The 15,025-nt window shown below is 39.3% G+C and overlaps 1 protein-coding gene across 2 annotated transcripts in view; it reads right to left on the minus strand.

The window, feature by feature from the left end:
* Nucleotides 1-14,785, minus strand: part of ZNF618 (zinc finger protein 618) — a 63,643-nt gene extending 48,858 nt beyond the window's left edge. For both annotated transcript variants that reach the window (XM_018567283.1, XM_018567282.1), the window contains exons 1-3: nucleotides 14,552-14,785; nucleotides 12,393-12,470; nucleotides 7,315-7,353 (exon numbers count right to left, since the gene is read on the minus strand). In XM_018567283.1, coding sequence (XP_018422785.1) covers nucleotides 7,315-7,353; nucleotides 12,393-12,470; nucleotides 14,552-14,726 — 292 coding nt within the window. In that variant the 5' untranslated portion in view covers nucleotides 14,727-14,785. The remainder of the gene's footprint in view (nucleotides 1-7,314; nucleotides 7,354-12,392; nucleotides 12,471-14,551) is intronic.
* Nucleotides 14,786-15,025: the final 240 nt, after the last annotated feature.

Below are 15,025 nucleotides of genomic sequence, written 5' to 3' on the forward strand. Positions count from 1 at the left end.
CAACACTCTCCTTTTTGTTTATACGGTACTCTATAGAGTTTCAATTATAGAAAGACATTAATTTAGGCATTATAACAAATGACGGGCTGTCTTGCTGGAAAACCCACAATGCGCAGTAAAACCATCTCGCCTTAAATTTTTATTTGTAAAATAAACCTTTATGTAAATGAAAATAAAACTTGTAGAATAAAAGATAATACAACGGGCAGTAATAGTTTCGCTCTAAATGTATCTTCTAGTTTATGTGTAGATTTTTCAAACCCCATTTTAAATCTGTTTGGATAATGAGCTGCATCAAGAGACCTATTCTTGATTATTGCTCACTGTAACTGAGGTCCCCTCTCTTCTAGAATTTACATCAGAATGGATTTGGACATTTTTGCTAAATACGAAGAGGTGAAAAGGAAACCAATGTTCCTGCCGGTTGTGAATATCACTGGTCTGGTGTGACTTTCAAACCTTGACATGCAGGAGTTGGGTTAGTAGATTTAGGCCATAGAAACAAATAAAAGCAAGTGGCACAAGCCATTCAAACATCTGTTGAGACAACTGAGCCATGCAGAGTGATACCAAAAGCGTTTGTTTGTTGGAACCAATCATTATTAAGAGATCTTTTAACAAGCTGTGAAAATAGTTTGTGGACAACAACTGTACAATAGCTCCACTTTTCTTGGTCAGAAATGTGCACATCAATGACTGCCCTAAAGTCAAAGGACTATAAGCTAAGAGGTCTCCTGAGATATGTCCACAAGCAAAAAAAATTGACAAATCAAGGGCCCTATTTTGGAAAACTTGGACTATGACATTCTTGCAATTTAAAGAAGAAAAAAACTGCCTGTATTACATTCTACTTTAACTTGACATAATTACATTCCAGAATCTCTAGTTGCTCTGTCTACTTCAAAATATGATCCCCAATAAGCAATCTAGATCATACTGTTATAATGTAAAAGTTTTGTTCAAACCTGTGATTTACCCATGCAGGGTAATGCAACAGGTCCTCTTTAATACCTTTGCTTCTCAGCAACACACACTCTTATTTGCTTCACTACCTTGGAGATTTATTCAGCTAGCATAAGCATGGAGAGAAAAGCCTGTGTAAGCTCCAGGATGCGCTACTCAGAGCTTACATGGGGCTGAGAAAACACTTCCAACCCCCATTTGACATCCCCAGACCAATTACAAAGTACCACAGCTGTCACATTAGAGAAAAGGAAGCAAGTCACATGTTCTCCATATCTGTTTTTTTTAAGCTCCTGATGGCAAAGCAGTGGGAAAGCAATGCAAAGGAAAGTATGTGCTGCTAGAGATAGGAGCATTACGCCAACCAACCTACATGGGCATAGAATAGGTTTTCTACAAAGCATACAGAGGCTCCCATGTAATCAATGCATTGGTATGCACTGGATGGATCGCAGGAGGAGCAGTTTGGCTAGACCAGGAAAATATTTAAACTTCTAATTTTGCCATTTATGAGTATATTGGTCCTGGAAGGTGTGGATAATGGTGGATGTTATGGTAGTATGTGCTTTTAAAGACTCCAGAAAATTGTTTGCAATTTGCTGGAGTCTTTAAAACCACGCACTCAATGTAAAACCCAATTGTCATGGTTGAAGTCATGGTTTTTTAATATTGTTTTGCAGTCAGGCTGCATAAAAACTAAAGAATAATTCAGTATTTTTTGTTTCTAGTATTATGTGTGCTTTACTACAATACTAAACTGCCCTGTGCTGGTGCCACATTAGAGATCCAAACCTCAATTCACACACAGAGCGCAGTGGTCTGGATCTCCAGTGGTCCGGTGCCCCCCTGTACAGTATTCCAACAACCCTTCACTCCTTGTTTGACACCAGCGGTCTGGATCTCCAGTGCGCTGCCAGCACAGGGCAGTTTAATCTAACTGTAAAGCACTAACCCACAATAAAAAAAAACTGGCTATTATTTACTTGCCATGTATCCTCACTGTATAGCAGTAATAATAACCTGACTTCAGTTGGGCTTTAATATCTACCATCTATGAATGGGCAGCTCAAAATCAGGAGTATGATATTCATTCTTGTATACCTAAATGGCAAACCACTAAATATCTTAAGCAACACCGGAAGGAGTATTAAAGTGAAACACTTAATTTGTGAACACTTTCATAAACCAAGACCTATAAAAATTACAAATTTAGAAAATAATGCCAAAACACAAATGTCACTATGTGAAAGTAACCTGTGCTAGCCAACTCCATCATATTTAAATTGTGTCCAAAAAGGATGCCCAACCAAGTGTTTTAAAGAAATAGGATTTAATTTAGGTTGTAATCCAAGTCCACTTACCACACTTTCCTAAATAGTTACATATGGATTTTAGAGACAAGCTTTACCAGACAAAGCTTTATAATGGAACATATCTGCTAGATACATGCTAAGCTAATAACCTCATCACCCGACTATATTAAAGTGGAACGCCATCCAAAAATCTTATTTCAGTTTTTAGAATGGGGAAAAACTTAGATTCTCTGCCATGATTTTTTTGCCCTCTGTTTCCCCAACGGAAGAATTTCTATTTACTTGCAATGCTTTCAGACACTGTATCCTTTCCATACTACTAGGCTGCTAGAGGAAACCATGTCCAAAATGTGTTGTAGTAATGTTTTGTCAGTCCTTCAATATAGCTACTTTCACACGTGGATCAGGGATGCTGGATTTAAATCACAATTTAGTAGACTACATCTGTGCACTTGGCTCTGGTAGGGATAAGACTGGAGGAGATGCTGGTAGTTTCATCAGGCTAACTCCAAGTACTGAAACACTGAAATATAATAATGTACCAATTAAAATGTTACAAGATGGCAATGATAATGTTTTCATGGGCAAAACTTAATTATGATATAAAGATCCCTAAAACCGGACGCACATTTTTGCTTAGCGTGTTTGTGCACGCGCCTCACGCGCATATGTAAAGTTGTGCGTTTTAACTGGCAGATTGAGACATTGGTATTCATGGGCAAATGCACACAAAAACTTGCATAATTTCTTGTGTCGCGCATTTTCAGGCATTTCCTATTAAGTCTATGATGAAAAGGCGCTGTAAACGGCCAAAAGAAACTCATGTACTTTTTCGAGCGTCAGGCGTTTTACAACTTTAGGCAAAATGCTGCAACTTGTAAAACTGGCATGCTCAGGTGTGAACAGGGGCCATAGGAGGCCAATGAAGGGGATTTCTCCTTTTGTGTGACAAGACACCTAGGTGTAAATGGGGACTTAGGAGAAACGGTTTGTTGCTGCCGTGATGCTTTGTGTAAGGAGTAGAGCACTCATTGAACGAAGACATAATGGTAGACAAAGCCCACCAACATAGTGAAGAGTTTGTTTATTCAAATATAAGCAGCTGTGCACTCACAACGGTGAAAGTGATGACTGGTACATAGCAATAGGATCTGCCCTTCCACAGTATGCAGCTCATGGCAATCAGCATGCAGTCTGTGCGGGGTGATGGAAACAGAATGCCGTTATCTGGTAACTGCCTCCTTCTCTGTACATCCCCCCCCCCAGTTCCTCGTTATCTGCTTTGCCTAATGCTGCACAACACTGACGTGATGTGGTTAATTCACCCTGCATGGACCACATACCAATGGCCAAGAGCTGCACACCGTGAAAGCCAATATAGTCATCACTGTTTTCTGAGTGTACTACTGATTTTATTTATTGATTAAATGGACGTTCTAACCTTTGCTGGTGAGCTTTGTCCACCTTTCTGGATTTACTTCACACATTGCTTTTGGGCATTAACAAAGTCTTCCACTCACTTGGTTGGCGATTCGACAGCAAGTGTTGCTTTTGCTACATTTCTTCTGTTCTGGTGACAATATTCACCAGGAAAAAGAGAAAAGGAAAGTCCCCCACTGTGGGGAGAGAGGAGTCAGAAATGAAAATATGACAGGTTCTACTTGTTCCCCCACTTCATTCAAATACGTTTTGACTGGAGTTCCACTTTAGGTATATCTAAGCATAAAAATGTTATTAATTGCATCTTACCAGATCTTAGATGTGGTTGATGTACTACTTTACTTATTCAGTCTTGTTACCCTCTATTTTCACCTGAGGATCCTTCTAATAACACACTTCCTGTCCAAGGATGACAATGCTCACTCTCTATACCATACTGATATAGGATCAGTGTTGTCACCCTAATTTGCTCACCTGATCTGGACTACAAACACCTCCCGCCCTCCCTAATTTTATTACATGGGGGAAGTTGTCTTTTAGTTTACAGAAGATAGCTGGAAAGGCAGATATCACAGTTTGAAATTTCAGCTCGTTGCCCAGGATGTTACAACGACAATGGATTTCTGTTGAGATCACCAAGTATTTTTTATGTACTTGCAAATGTACTTCGCTTGAAAAAAGGAAATGAATGCAGCAACCACATCTAAGAACTGGCATGCTGACATATTAATCTTAGGTTTAGATATACTGCTAACCTCTCCTCAAAATGATAATTGACTGGCTGTCATGCTAACCTTCTTGTTTCAATACTTTGTGCCATTGATCCAGATATACATACACACACACACACACACACACACGTAAGGGCTTCTGACCTTCCTTATAAGCTTACTTTTGGATCAGAAACTCATACCACTGAAACTCAACGCTAACCACAACAGCCGGGGAACTAGGATTTTCAGAAGGAGAGCAGCAATGGCTTACTATGAGTTTCTCTCATAATAGTTTAACGTTAAATGTTGGAATCTTCCAAACGTTAACACTCCCGCCGTATTTTTTGTTTAATTTTTGTTCCTGTCCATTATATTCAGAAATAACTTACAAACGTGCATTAAAATCAACAAAATAGGAGGTGGCCAAACCTTTACATATTTATTGAATATAAAATTGGGTTACACTTGAACAGCTGGAAAACACATTGGGGCACTTTAGGGGCGAATATACAGATTACATTTTCTAAGACTTAGAGGCATATTTATAAAGTATTGTATGTTACTTTTTACAAAGTATTCACTGGTGGAGAATCAATCACTGTCAATTAAAAGACATTATAAATATTGCCCATAGTAACATAAAACTGAGGATAGCAAATTCTAAACCTCATTTTCTGAACAACCCATGGTAATGCAAAATAATGAGAACCAATCACTAATAGGCGTTTGTAATAATATACATTTTCGTGAGGCTTGGGGAACATCAGACTTTTCTTGACCCTGTTGTCCCTTTCCAACAAGGACAAAGAGAGCTATAAAAATAGGATTTTTGTCTTGCCTTCTTTTAGGAGTGGATCACAGGGCACAGGATTCTTGTATTCTGGAACTTTGGGTGATGCTGCCACTTTCAGGAGATTGGACAGCCTAGCAAAGTCCCTGTCCCAGCATGCACCCATTTTGTTAGCATGCAATTATAGGAGTGTCCTGTGATGAGCACTGAGAAAAGGATTTTTCAGGTAAGACAAAACACTGTTTTCTTAATTGTACATCACAGGACACCAAATTCTGGAACCTTGGGAGGTCTAAAAGCAGTCCAACAGGGAAAGAGGGAAAGGGTGCAACACAGCAAACAAATGGCCAACAGGCCTCAGGAAAAAGCACTGTGTAAGTGAGCTCAAAGTTTACAGGGTAGCCTGAACAACCCTTAGGACAGAAGCTGGCAATTACTGAGGACAGCACACCAACCTGGGAAAACTTAACAAATGTGAGAACAGAAGACTAGGTGGTCGCCTTACAAATCTGAAAAACAGCCCAACAATGAAAAGCCCAAAAAGCAATAACTGATCTAGTAGAGTGCACCTTGAACATAAAACTTTTCCTTAAAGTGTATTCCCACTTTTGCAGCCAAATTGGGAGAACACCTACTTGACATTTGTTATATGTTTTTTTTTCTCACTGTAGAACTTTAAAAAGGTATAAGAAATGCTGTTTTTATTTTTAGGAGCTTTTTACTTGCCTAAAAATCCTACCTAGCATCCATCCTATGCAATCTTAAAGAGGACGCTGTGGGAAGTTATGTTAACTCTATTTTAATTTTAATGCACACAAGCACAATACCTGATTTTTCTGATATAAAAAAAAGAAGAAAAAAAAGGATGAGGTTGAGCCAAGTAAATAGACATCAAATATGTCAATACACGCTGGCACATGCAGGGGGTGTAGAAGAGATGCGGTGGCTTTAAAGTTGCCTGAATCACTAGTACATGTAAGGCCAACAGTTGGGTGAACACACTCCCACTTTTCATAGCAGCCAGAATCCCACTTTTCATAGCAGCTCCCTGCTTTCAGAGATTTAGTTCAGCAAAAGGGTTATGTCCCTTAGTTTATCCCTCTAATTTTACGTCATACGTCTCGGAGTAGCCTGAAATATGCACAAAGGCCTTCACCATAGAAACATGTAAAAGTCAAGCTACTTTTTTTGCCCTGTGAATAGGAACCCAAACATTTTCTCAAATTTGACTGCAAAAGTGGAAATACGTTTTAAGGTCATACGCCTAAAAGGGGCCAGGGAAGAGTCTGAGGGGGGAAACAGAAACAAAGTGACATCGCTGGTTTTTAACCCTTAAAATACTGGAGTAACTGCACCTCTTGGTGCTGGTGCTGACTTATACAGTGTCCTGGGGAACACCCAGCCAGCTTTGCAGGTGTAAGAGGCAAACCACATTTAGCAATCTTGGGACCTCCTGTGGGCATACTCCCTGAGAGGTCCTCCGGGGTACAGGGAGTACTACAGCTCTGTAACTCTACAGAAAACTGCCCAATCTCTCTAAGGTGGCAGCATAACCCAGGGTTCCAGAATACAAGAATCCTATGTCCTGTGATGTATGATTAAGAAATGTTTTTTCCTAGCCTGGGAAGGGTTAGAAACTCGGCCAGAAATGTAATGCTGTCTGTGGTTCCCCACATTTCCTGTCCTAATGAAACCCAGTTACACAGGGGGTCATTGGGACAGGAAGTGATGACAAATATTGCAAGTGGGCACACTCTACAAAAATTTAGTTTTATGCCTGTTCATTTCTCTGTTGGAGAGAGTTTCCCTTCAAGTCTCTTGAGCATAATGACATCAAGGGGAAATTTTTACATTGCAGTAGTAAAATTGGAGAGAGGTTCTGACCCTTCCGAGCTCAGTTTTGGATGGAGATGAGCTTTAAAAACAAGCGTCCAGAAAGGAGATAGATCTCCATAGCTATAACATTGTCATGAAAACAGACATGTAGTAGACTACTATAGGTTACAATACAATTAACTTGTTTTGCACTCACTTTCAACCAGATGGCTCCCTGGAACTAATGAGGGGTTATATATAAAACTTTAGCTATACTTACTGCCCTGTGAGGCTCCCTCAACCGACGCAGCTTCATTATCTGAAAAGAACAAAATGGGACTTAATATTAATATTTTACACAGGAGGCTCTCAAGCAAGCAGCATTCTTAATCATAATTTACATTTATATTAACAAATAACATTTTCAGGTATATATGTAAAAATGTTGAAGTTCCTCAACAACAGAAAACTGTTCTGATCTAGTGTAAGGGCAAGGTAACATATACTGATAGGAGAGAGGAACACATACACTTTATGGGTTAAGGCATGTCCTGACAGACAACTATGGTTAATTACATTTAAAATGTTTGGAAAGAGTGGTGAAGGGTTAAAACCCATCAAGCTTTTGTTTCCATCCGCTGCAGAGACAGATCATGTCACCAGGACAGAAAGTAGGAGGGACAACGGAGCCCGTGAAACAAGGCGGCCCGGGGCTTCTCGGTTACCGGATAGCAGAAGCTATCTGGCGACAGTTGATCCCCCAGAATCGCTTCTACTGTAAAGCCGGTCACTGGCTCGACAAAACAGAACTGACTCCCAGCGGCTAAAAAAGCTGCCTGGAGTCTGTGTAACCCCTTCAGAGTTCATGACGGGATTATCCTGTCATAGGTCGTGAAGGGGTTAAAAAAGGATCCAAAACAATGTGTGTATAGCACACTGCTATAGTGAAACCAAGTGGCATTAAACCTGCACCTGTTCTTGTGTAGGAAAGTGGCCTTTGGTGATGCAAAATCATAAGAAAAACATTGGCAGATTTAGTATTTTTTCTAACACCAATTTACAGTTCTACACTTACAGTAGATTAACTTTGTAGATTTCCTTGCCCACCTCAAAGTTATATGGTTGGTTAACTTTTAACACTCTAGTAAACACCAATTTACAAGCCTAATAACAATTTAAGAAAACTTGTTAAATCTTTCAGATGACCCACTCCCTCTTGCATCAGTTTAGGAAATGATGTCCATTGTAACAAAATGAAACTAAACAGTTTCAGGTCACAAAAATATCAAACTAAACAGTAACAAACTAAATATCTACTAAACAGTCCCAGCTACTAATTAAATGGACATCCAAGGTAAACGATACAGATTTTGGAAGGAGACACTGCGTCTGAAGACACACAGCCAAAGGCTGCTCACACCCTCAGCTTTGGGCTGCATTGCCCAGTGCACTGCCAACACTACAACAAGGCAAACAGCCTTTTGTCCTATGGCTTCAGTTCACAATAACATGCTCCAATGGCATGTGCTAAGAATGAAGGTATATATAATATTTCTACATTCTGACACATTGCAATATACTGCAGCACAGGGTAAAAGCATTTAGTTAAAAAAAGAAAAAGGGGTCATAAAAACCACACTGCAATGTGGACTATGGTCTGAACAAGCCCCAACAGATCTTCCACTTTACCGCCCATGTTATGTTGTCTGGACAGCATTTGTATACAGCCCTTTTTGAAAACCATACTCCACTTACTCTGGTCACAAACAGGGCAATCTTCAAACTATTTCAACTGAACAAACATGGGAACAGATTGGGGTCACCTGTCCTCAACACTTTAGATAAATATGCTAATTGAAGAAATGTGCATATAGCCCCAATATCCATATAGGATTATTGATACCACACCCCTGAACCATAAATAATCGAAGTAGAAACAAATTTGGGGCGCCAAATTCATTTGCACTTCGATTATAGCACTTTAGATAATTTTGTGCTGTTGATAGAATATGTTGGCAGTAGCTTACATCCTCCCATTTTATTGTAATCAAAATATGTTTAAAATTTGCTATGTGGGACCAGTATAAGGCAAAACCCTTCTTTCTCAATGAACACCAATGGCCTATGCATCAATTGCTTCAATCGAGCTCAAGAGATTTTGAATGCTTTATTTATTGCCAACATTCTTTCCTATAAAAGGGCCCTCCACTACCAGTTCCTAAAATATTGAGCATAAGAAATAAGGATTCCATCACATGGGCATCTCAATTATATTGGGTACATCTTACACCTTCTGTTAAAGAGTCTATAAAAAGTCACAAGTCTTGCAACCCTGAGTGACCTATTCCCCAAAAACAGGCACACTCATTGATGGCAACACTCTCGGAAAAAGCACTTGCTGACCGAACCACCCACTTTCGATTACTCAACATACATTCTTCTGAAATGCCAAAGTCATATTTACCTTTATTTTTCATACTTATCGTCTTTGGGTCATTAAGACACAACACTTGAACCATTCAGATGCCGTGCTCTTAGGGAATTTAGTCAGGTGCACCGCTCAACCCTGTTCTTCATTATCCCACCACTTATCTATCAACACCTTCTGCAGATGCTGACACCTGATAATGTTGCAGTGCACTGCATGCTTCAAACCTGGTAAACTATGTGCTAACAAATCAGCTAGATACAAATCCTGCTCCTCCAAGATCTTTACTGAGAGGTCTGCTCAGTGCTGCATGGCTTTAATTTCAAAGCCATTTCTTCTCTGCAGAGATACCTGCACATACATGCTGTGGTGCTCTTTCACTACTGTTGACCTAGCCATTCACTACTGTTGGCTTAGCTTTCCACTAAAGTCAAAGAGACCACAACACACATGCTTAGATAGTACTATGCAAAATTCAGAAGGTTTCAGTACATAGAGGAGATCTTAAAAGAGGATGGACTACATTGAAAATGCTGAGAGAGGGAAGGAGTGCAGAAAAGGATACATGCACTTATCCTTTAAAGTGCATTCAAACCCAAATGCTTAGGCCCTATTCATACTAAGGCTGTGTGTCAGTACACACATGTTAATGTTTATTGCATTAGGGCAGTCCATTAATGTTAATGGATTCCTAATCCACCTAAAAAGGGGAGGAGGTACCATTACTGGCAGTGCTTTGCAAACACATCTGTAAAGTAGTACCATGCAGAATGAATGGCACAGCATTGCACCAACAATGCTTGATCATCCTATATCTCTATAGATCTATATATATATATAGATAACACAAGCGATCAAGCGTCTATATAGACGCTCGATCGCTTGACTGTAAAGCTCCCGGCCGGCCGTGTAATTACAGCGGCCGGCCTGGAAGCTGCTCGTCGGGCTCCACTGTCTGCTCGTCACAGATGAGCAGACGAGTGGATTTTCGAGCCCTGTCTATATATATAGCATGATGTTATGTGCAGCTTAAAGTAGAACTAAACTCTGAAAAAGAATACTTTGCTTTGTAGATCACTGCAAGTAAAACCAGATCACAACATGTTTTTGTTATAAAATTGTTTCCCTTGACTTGAAGCTTTCTGTCCCTGTGCTGTGCATGTCCTGCAGACTCCTTGAATTAACTTTCTGTTGAAATAGAAGCTTTAGCACCGTCCAAGGGTTGAAGTTCTGTTGTGATGACTACTGTGGAACATGTTAGTGCACTAAGCGTTGGAATATCTTTAGCAGTCCAACTTCAGAGCATGCAGGAAAGATATATATATCTATAGATAGATAGATAGATAGATAGATAGATAGATAGATAGATAGAGAGAGAGAGAGAGAGAGAGAGAGAGAGAGAGATACATTATATAGCTCTCTCTCTCTATAGATATGTATATCTATATCTCTATAGATCTATATATATAATCTAGTATCAGTAGCTGTTTTACATACAGGTAACAGTTAATTTAAAGTTATTTGCTCCTTGATTTGAAGAGAGGCAATTTTTTCCGCCAAAATTTGAGCAAATAAGAAGCTGTTCTCTTTGCTTGCTACAGACAGCAGTGGATTTGCTGCTCGTTGCCTAAAATTTTTCTACATCATCAAAATGATGTTTTCTAGTGGTCCAAATGCAGGGAGGTGTACAAAGTCTGCAAAAACTGCATGAAAAATGTGTATCACTTCACAAATCTTTTGCCAGAGACAATTTTCTATAATCGTTAAACAGCACGTTAAGAGGTTTGGCAAAAGCTGCCCTTTAACTATGCCAGGGATGGTCAAAACTTGTTCGTCTGTGATATATGGTATGCGACTGGGAGAGATCTTAAAGAACTCTGGGACAATGGCATTTTCTTTTGCATCTAAAAGCGCAAATCTTTAACATATATATTAGGCGAGTTTGAAGATAATCTTTTTGATGTAGTGAGGTCCATTAATAATCTAAGAGATTCCAATAAATTGTCTGCCTTATCCTGATGAATCCTCAGCCAGTATCAGCGCTTCTAATTACAATATCTCTCAACCCATTAGTTTTTCTCGGCCTTTTATCTCGTTATTGGGAGATAGGATTTAATTACACATTTTAATCACTGTATACTGCGCTCCACATAAAAAAAAAAAAAATGCTACCTACAGTTTTCTTCACTGCTCAGGATTATAAACCAGAATTTATTGTTTCATTTATTACTTGAAACAAGGTATCCATCAGAAGCATTTCAAGAGTCACTCCAGCTAGCTGCCTTTATTTTAGCGCCCTCTACATTTTTGCTGCAAACAGGCAATATAAATTGTACTTTTGCAACATTTATTAAGGTGTAACTTTAAGAATAATCCTGTTTGTTTTAGGGTAGGTAGCTAACTAAGGCTGTGTTCACATCATAAATGCTTGCTTTCATGTACGCTGATGCTCTTACCATGCCATCATGCTTTGCATTGAGGGTGTCAAGGATGAGCTGCCTGCTTCCTCTTTCAGCATATAGAAAAACCAGCACTCTCATAATGGACCTTAGCATATTATTGAGGTCATAATACAAAAACAACAAACATAGTAAAACATTTAGGGGCCACGATGGACACCATTGTCACATTGAGAAAGAAGTCCATCAAAGTCCCCTGTTATTGGGCGGGGGGGGGGATTGTTCATATGCAGAACACAGAGTTTTCACGGCTGATTGCACAGATACTGTTAGATGGCACAGGAAAAGGATTGCCAAAGGTCACTTGATGCACTGGGCAGTCAGGCTGTGCTCACTCTATAAATCTCAAGCTTTCCTCTTTAGTTTTGACTGAAGTGGAGTGACTCAGGTAACCTGAGTCATTTTGATGACTGTCTCCATTTAATAAAACACACAAAGAAAGGGAAAAAAAAGTAATGACAAAATAATTACCTATGTGTGCACGGACGTGAGTCTGGAAACAGTTATAATATTTGTATTTCTTTCGACAGATTCCACATTCATAAGACCCTGAAAATGAAAAACATGTAAGCAGACTGAAATTATTAAAAGGTTAGACAAAGGCAACCTAGAGGGTATATAGTATTAAAAGAAACTTGGAATATGAGAAACATGGAGGCTGCCATTGCTGGCCACTTCTCAAAATGCGAGTTGCCTGGATGAAAATATTTTTCCCATTCTGGCTGTGCTGTAAGCTAATGGAAAGAAAAAAAATAAAATAACAGCCAATGAGGAAAGAAGGGATAACTGGGATCATCGTCCTAACCCAATTAAACCTATTATTTGTAATCACTAATTACAAAAAAAACAGCAAGTAATTGGTGGTTGTTTTGGACAATGTACTTCCTCCTCTTTTAGACACTGATGTACAAGACCTACTATAACAAATTCAGGTCACACATAGGGTACTCATCTGCCCACCTGGAGACGATGTGCTAATTCGCGGGGAGATGTTGCGCGGCCGAGCACCACCACTCCAAGAGGCCTCTCTGTTCATGGCTGCTGGCGGTCTGTCTGGAGAGGTTTCCCCTAGTAGAGTAAACACAGCGTCATGTGAGCACAAGAAAACTTACAAAATTTTCAAAAGTTGGTAGCCAATTTTTTAAAGCTATTCCATCTTTAAAGTAACCAACAAGGAGAAAGCATAACGGAAAACCAAAATGCAACCACAAAAAGAAAAATACCATATTCTCTACAATCCTTCCTTCGCTTCCAATTAGTAGGAAGGACTACTTATTCCAGGAACTGCTGTCAACTTTTGCTGCAGCAGTTCCTGAATTGAAGAGGCATGACGTTGTGTAACGGCTCGCCAAAATAGGTTAGGTGGGAGTTTACCGTACATTCACCAGTCACTGCTGTGAATGGCTTAGATCTTTCCTGCAGGCTGAAGGACAAGGGAGGACAGAAAGATGAGGAAGGACAGAAGAGAATTTGGCGCTAGTGGAATTCTTCAGGTTAGTACCTGAGCACTGCCCGTCAACCATTCTCATACCCAACAGTTTAAATAGATGGCTACACCATTTCAAATGATAAAACACATCCCTTTTATTTGAACTTGCTAGAGCCAGTACGTGTAACTTTTTTGCCACACAATTGATTATTCAAAGAAATTATAAATAATATTCAAATATAAACTATGGAAAAGAAACACTGACATACTTTATATCCTGAAAAAATATAAAGTATTGTCAATAAACACATTATTTGAGTTAATGTAATCTTTTGTTTGTAACTTGGCATCTTTACATGAATGCTGTGCCATATTTTTATTCATTTATGATATATGCATATTTGGAGACTCTCCTAGTGACTATTTTATTTCACTGCACTCAGCCTCCCTGATCAGCATTTGCCAGGCTGAAATCTTAGCCACAAGAGTCCTGATTGGTGGACTTCCTTTGTAATATGTAATGAGCAAATGTGGCTGCCCCCATGTACATATATACAAACCATACATAAAAACAAGTTTTTTAAAAAAAATTTTAATATTAATACATACAGCTGGTCACATTTAAATGTTCAGAAAACAAAAATTAAAACACCATAGTTACCCTGTAACATGCAGACAAGAGTAACAAAACAGAAACCAGTGTTAACCTCCATGGCGGTATGATTATGTCAGGAATTTTGTACCAAAATCGGTACAATTTTTTGCATGGAAATTTGTTGTTTATATTGTAGGCCTGTAATTCTTAGTAAATCTTAGGAATAACTCACCTAAATCTGTCCAAACAAGAGTCCAGTAGACATCCCAGGTATGATAAAGTTTGAAACACGAAATTAAGTGCAGCCCCGAGTCTGGCTCGGGGTTACCGCTCCTAGCATTGAAAATTCACCCCGAGCCAGACTCGGGATTACCGCCAGGGAGGTTAAAAGATGGGCTAACGCACAAAATTCAGGCAATTAAAATTTGGCAATTCTGTTAATTACTACCAGAATATACCAAGCTGAGAAAATGCTTGTGTTAGTTTTATAAAGAGGTAAGCAATAATGGAAAATCACACAGATAAAAAATCTTAAATTGCAGTCAACTTTTTTCTGGGTCTCAATTGTCCCAGTTCAGGTGCAGGAAGTTGGGTATCTCAACTTACCAACATTCTGCTGAGTCCGATTCTCACCGATTACCACACAGATCTCGGCTGGCACCTCCACAGGGCCATCATCCATTTTGTTTTTGGAAGGTTTCTTGGTTTTCTCCTCCCATGCTACAGTCCGGGCCTCCTCCTCGCATTTTTCCTTTTTTACTGTCACATCGTTTGTAGTCATTTTCCACAGTCTTTGGCGCAAGTCACGATCTGAGAGCTTTTGCCAGTCCTCCCACCACGCTCTCCTTAGGAAGCAAAATAGCGGCACGGGATTAAAATTGCCAATGACATAAAAAAGAAATGAAAATGGTCTTACAGTTTATTTTTTTAGTGTTTCAAGATAACACTTGAGATAGATCAGCAATCCTCTAAAAACCATGTATCTTAATATATATGTACACAGGGGCAGGCATATTTGCTCATCACATAAGGATCTGTTTCTTGCTGTACATTTGAGACTTTTGTCACTAAGTTTTGTTT

This window comes from Nanorana parkeri, unplaced genomic scaffold, assembly GCF_000935625.1.
Source record: "Nanorana parkeri isolate BGI_ZX_2015 unplaced genomic scaffold, ASM93562v1 scaffold1026, whole genome shotgun sequence".
Classification (NCBI taxonomy): domain Eukaryota; kingdom Metazoa; phylum Chordata; class Amphibia; order Anura; family Dicroglossidae; genus Nanorana; species Nanorana parkeri.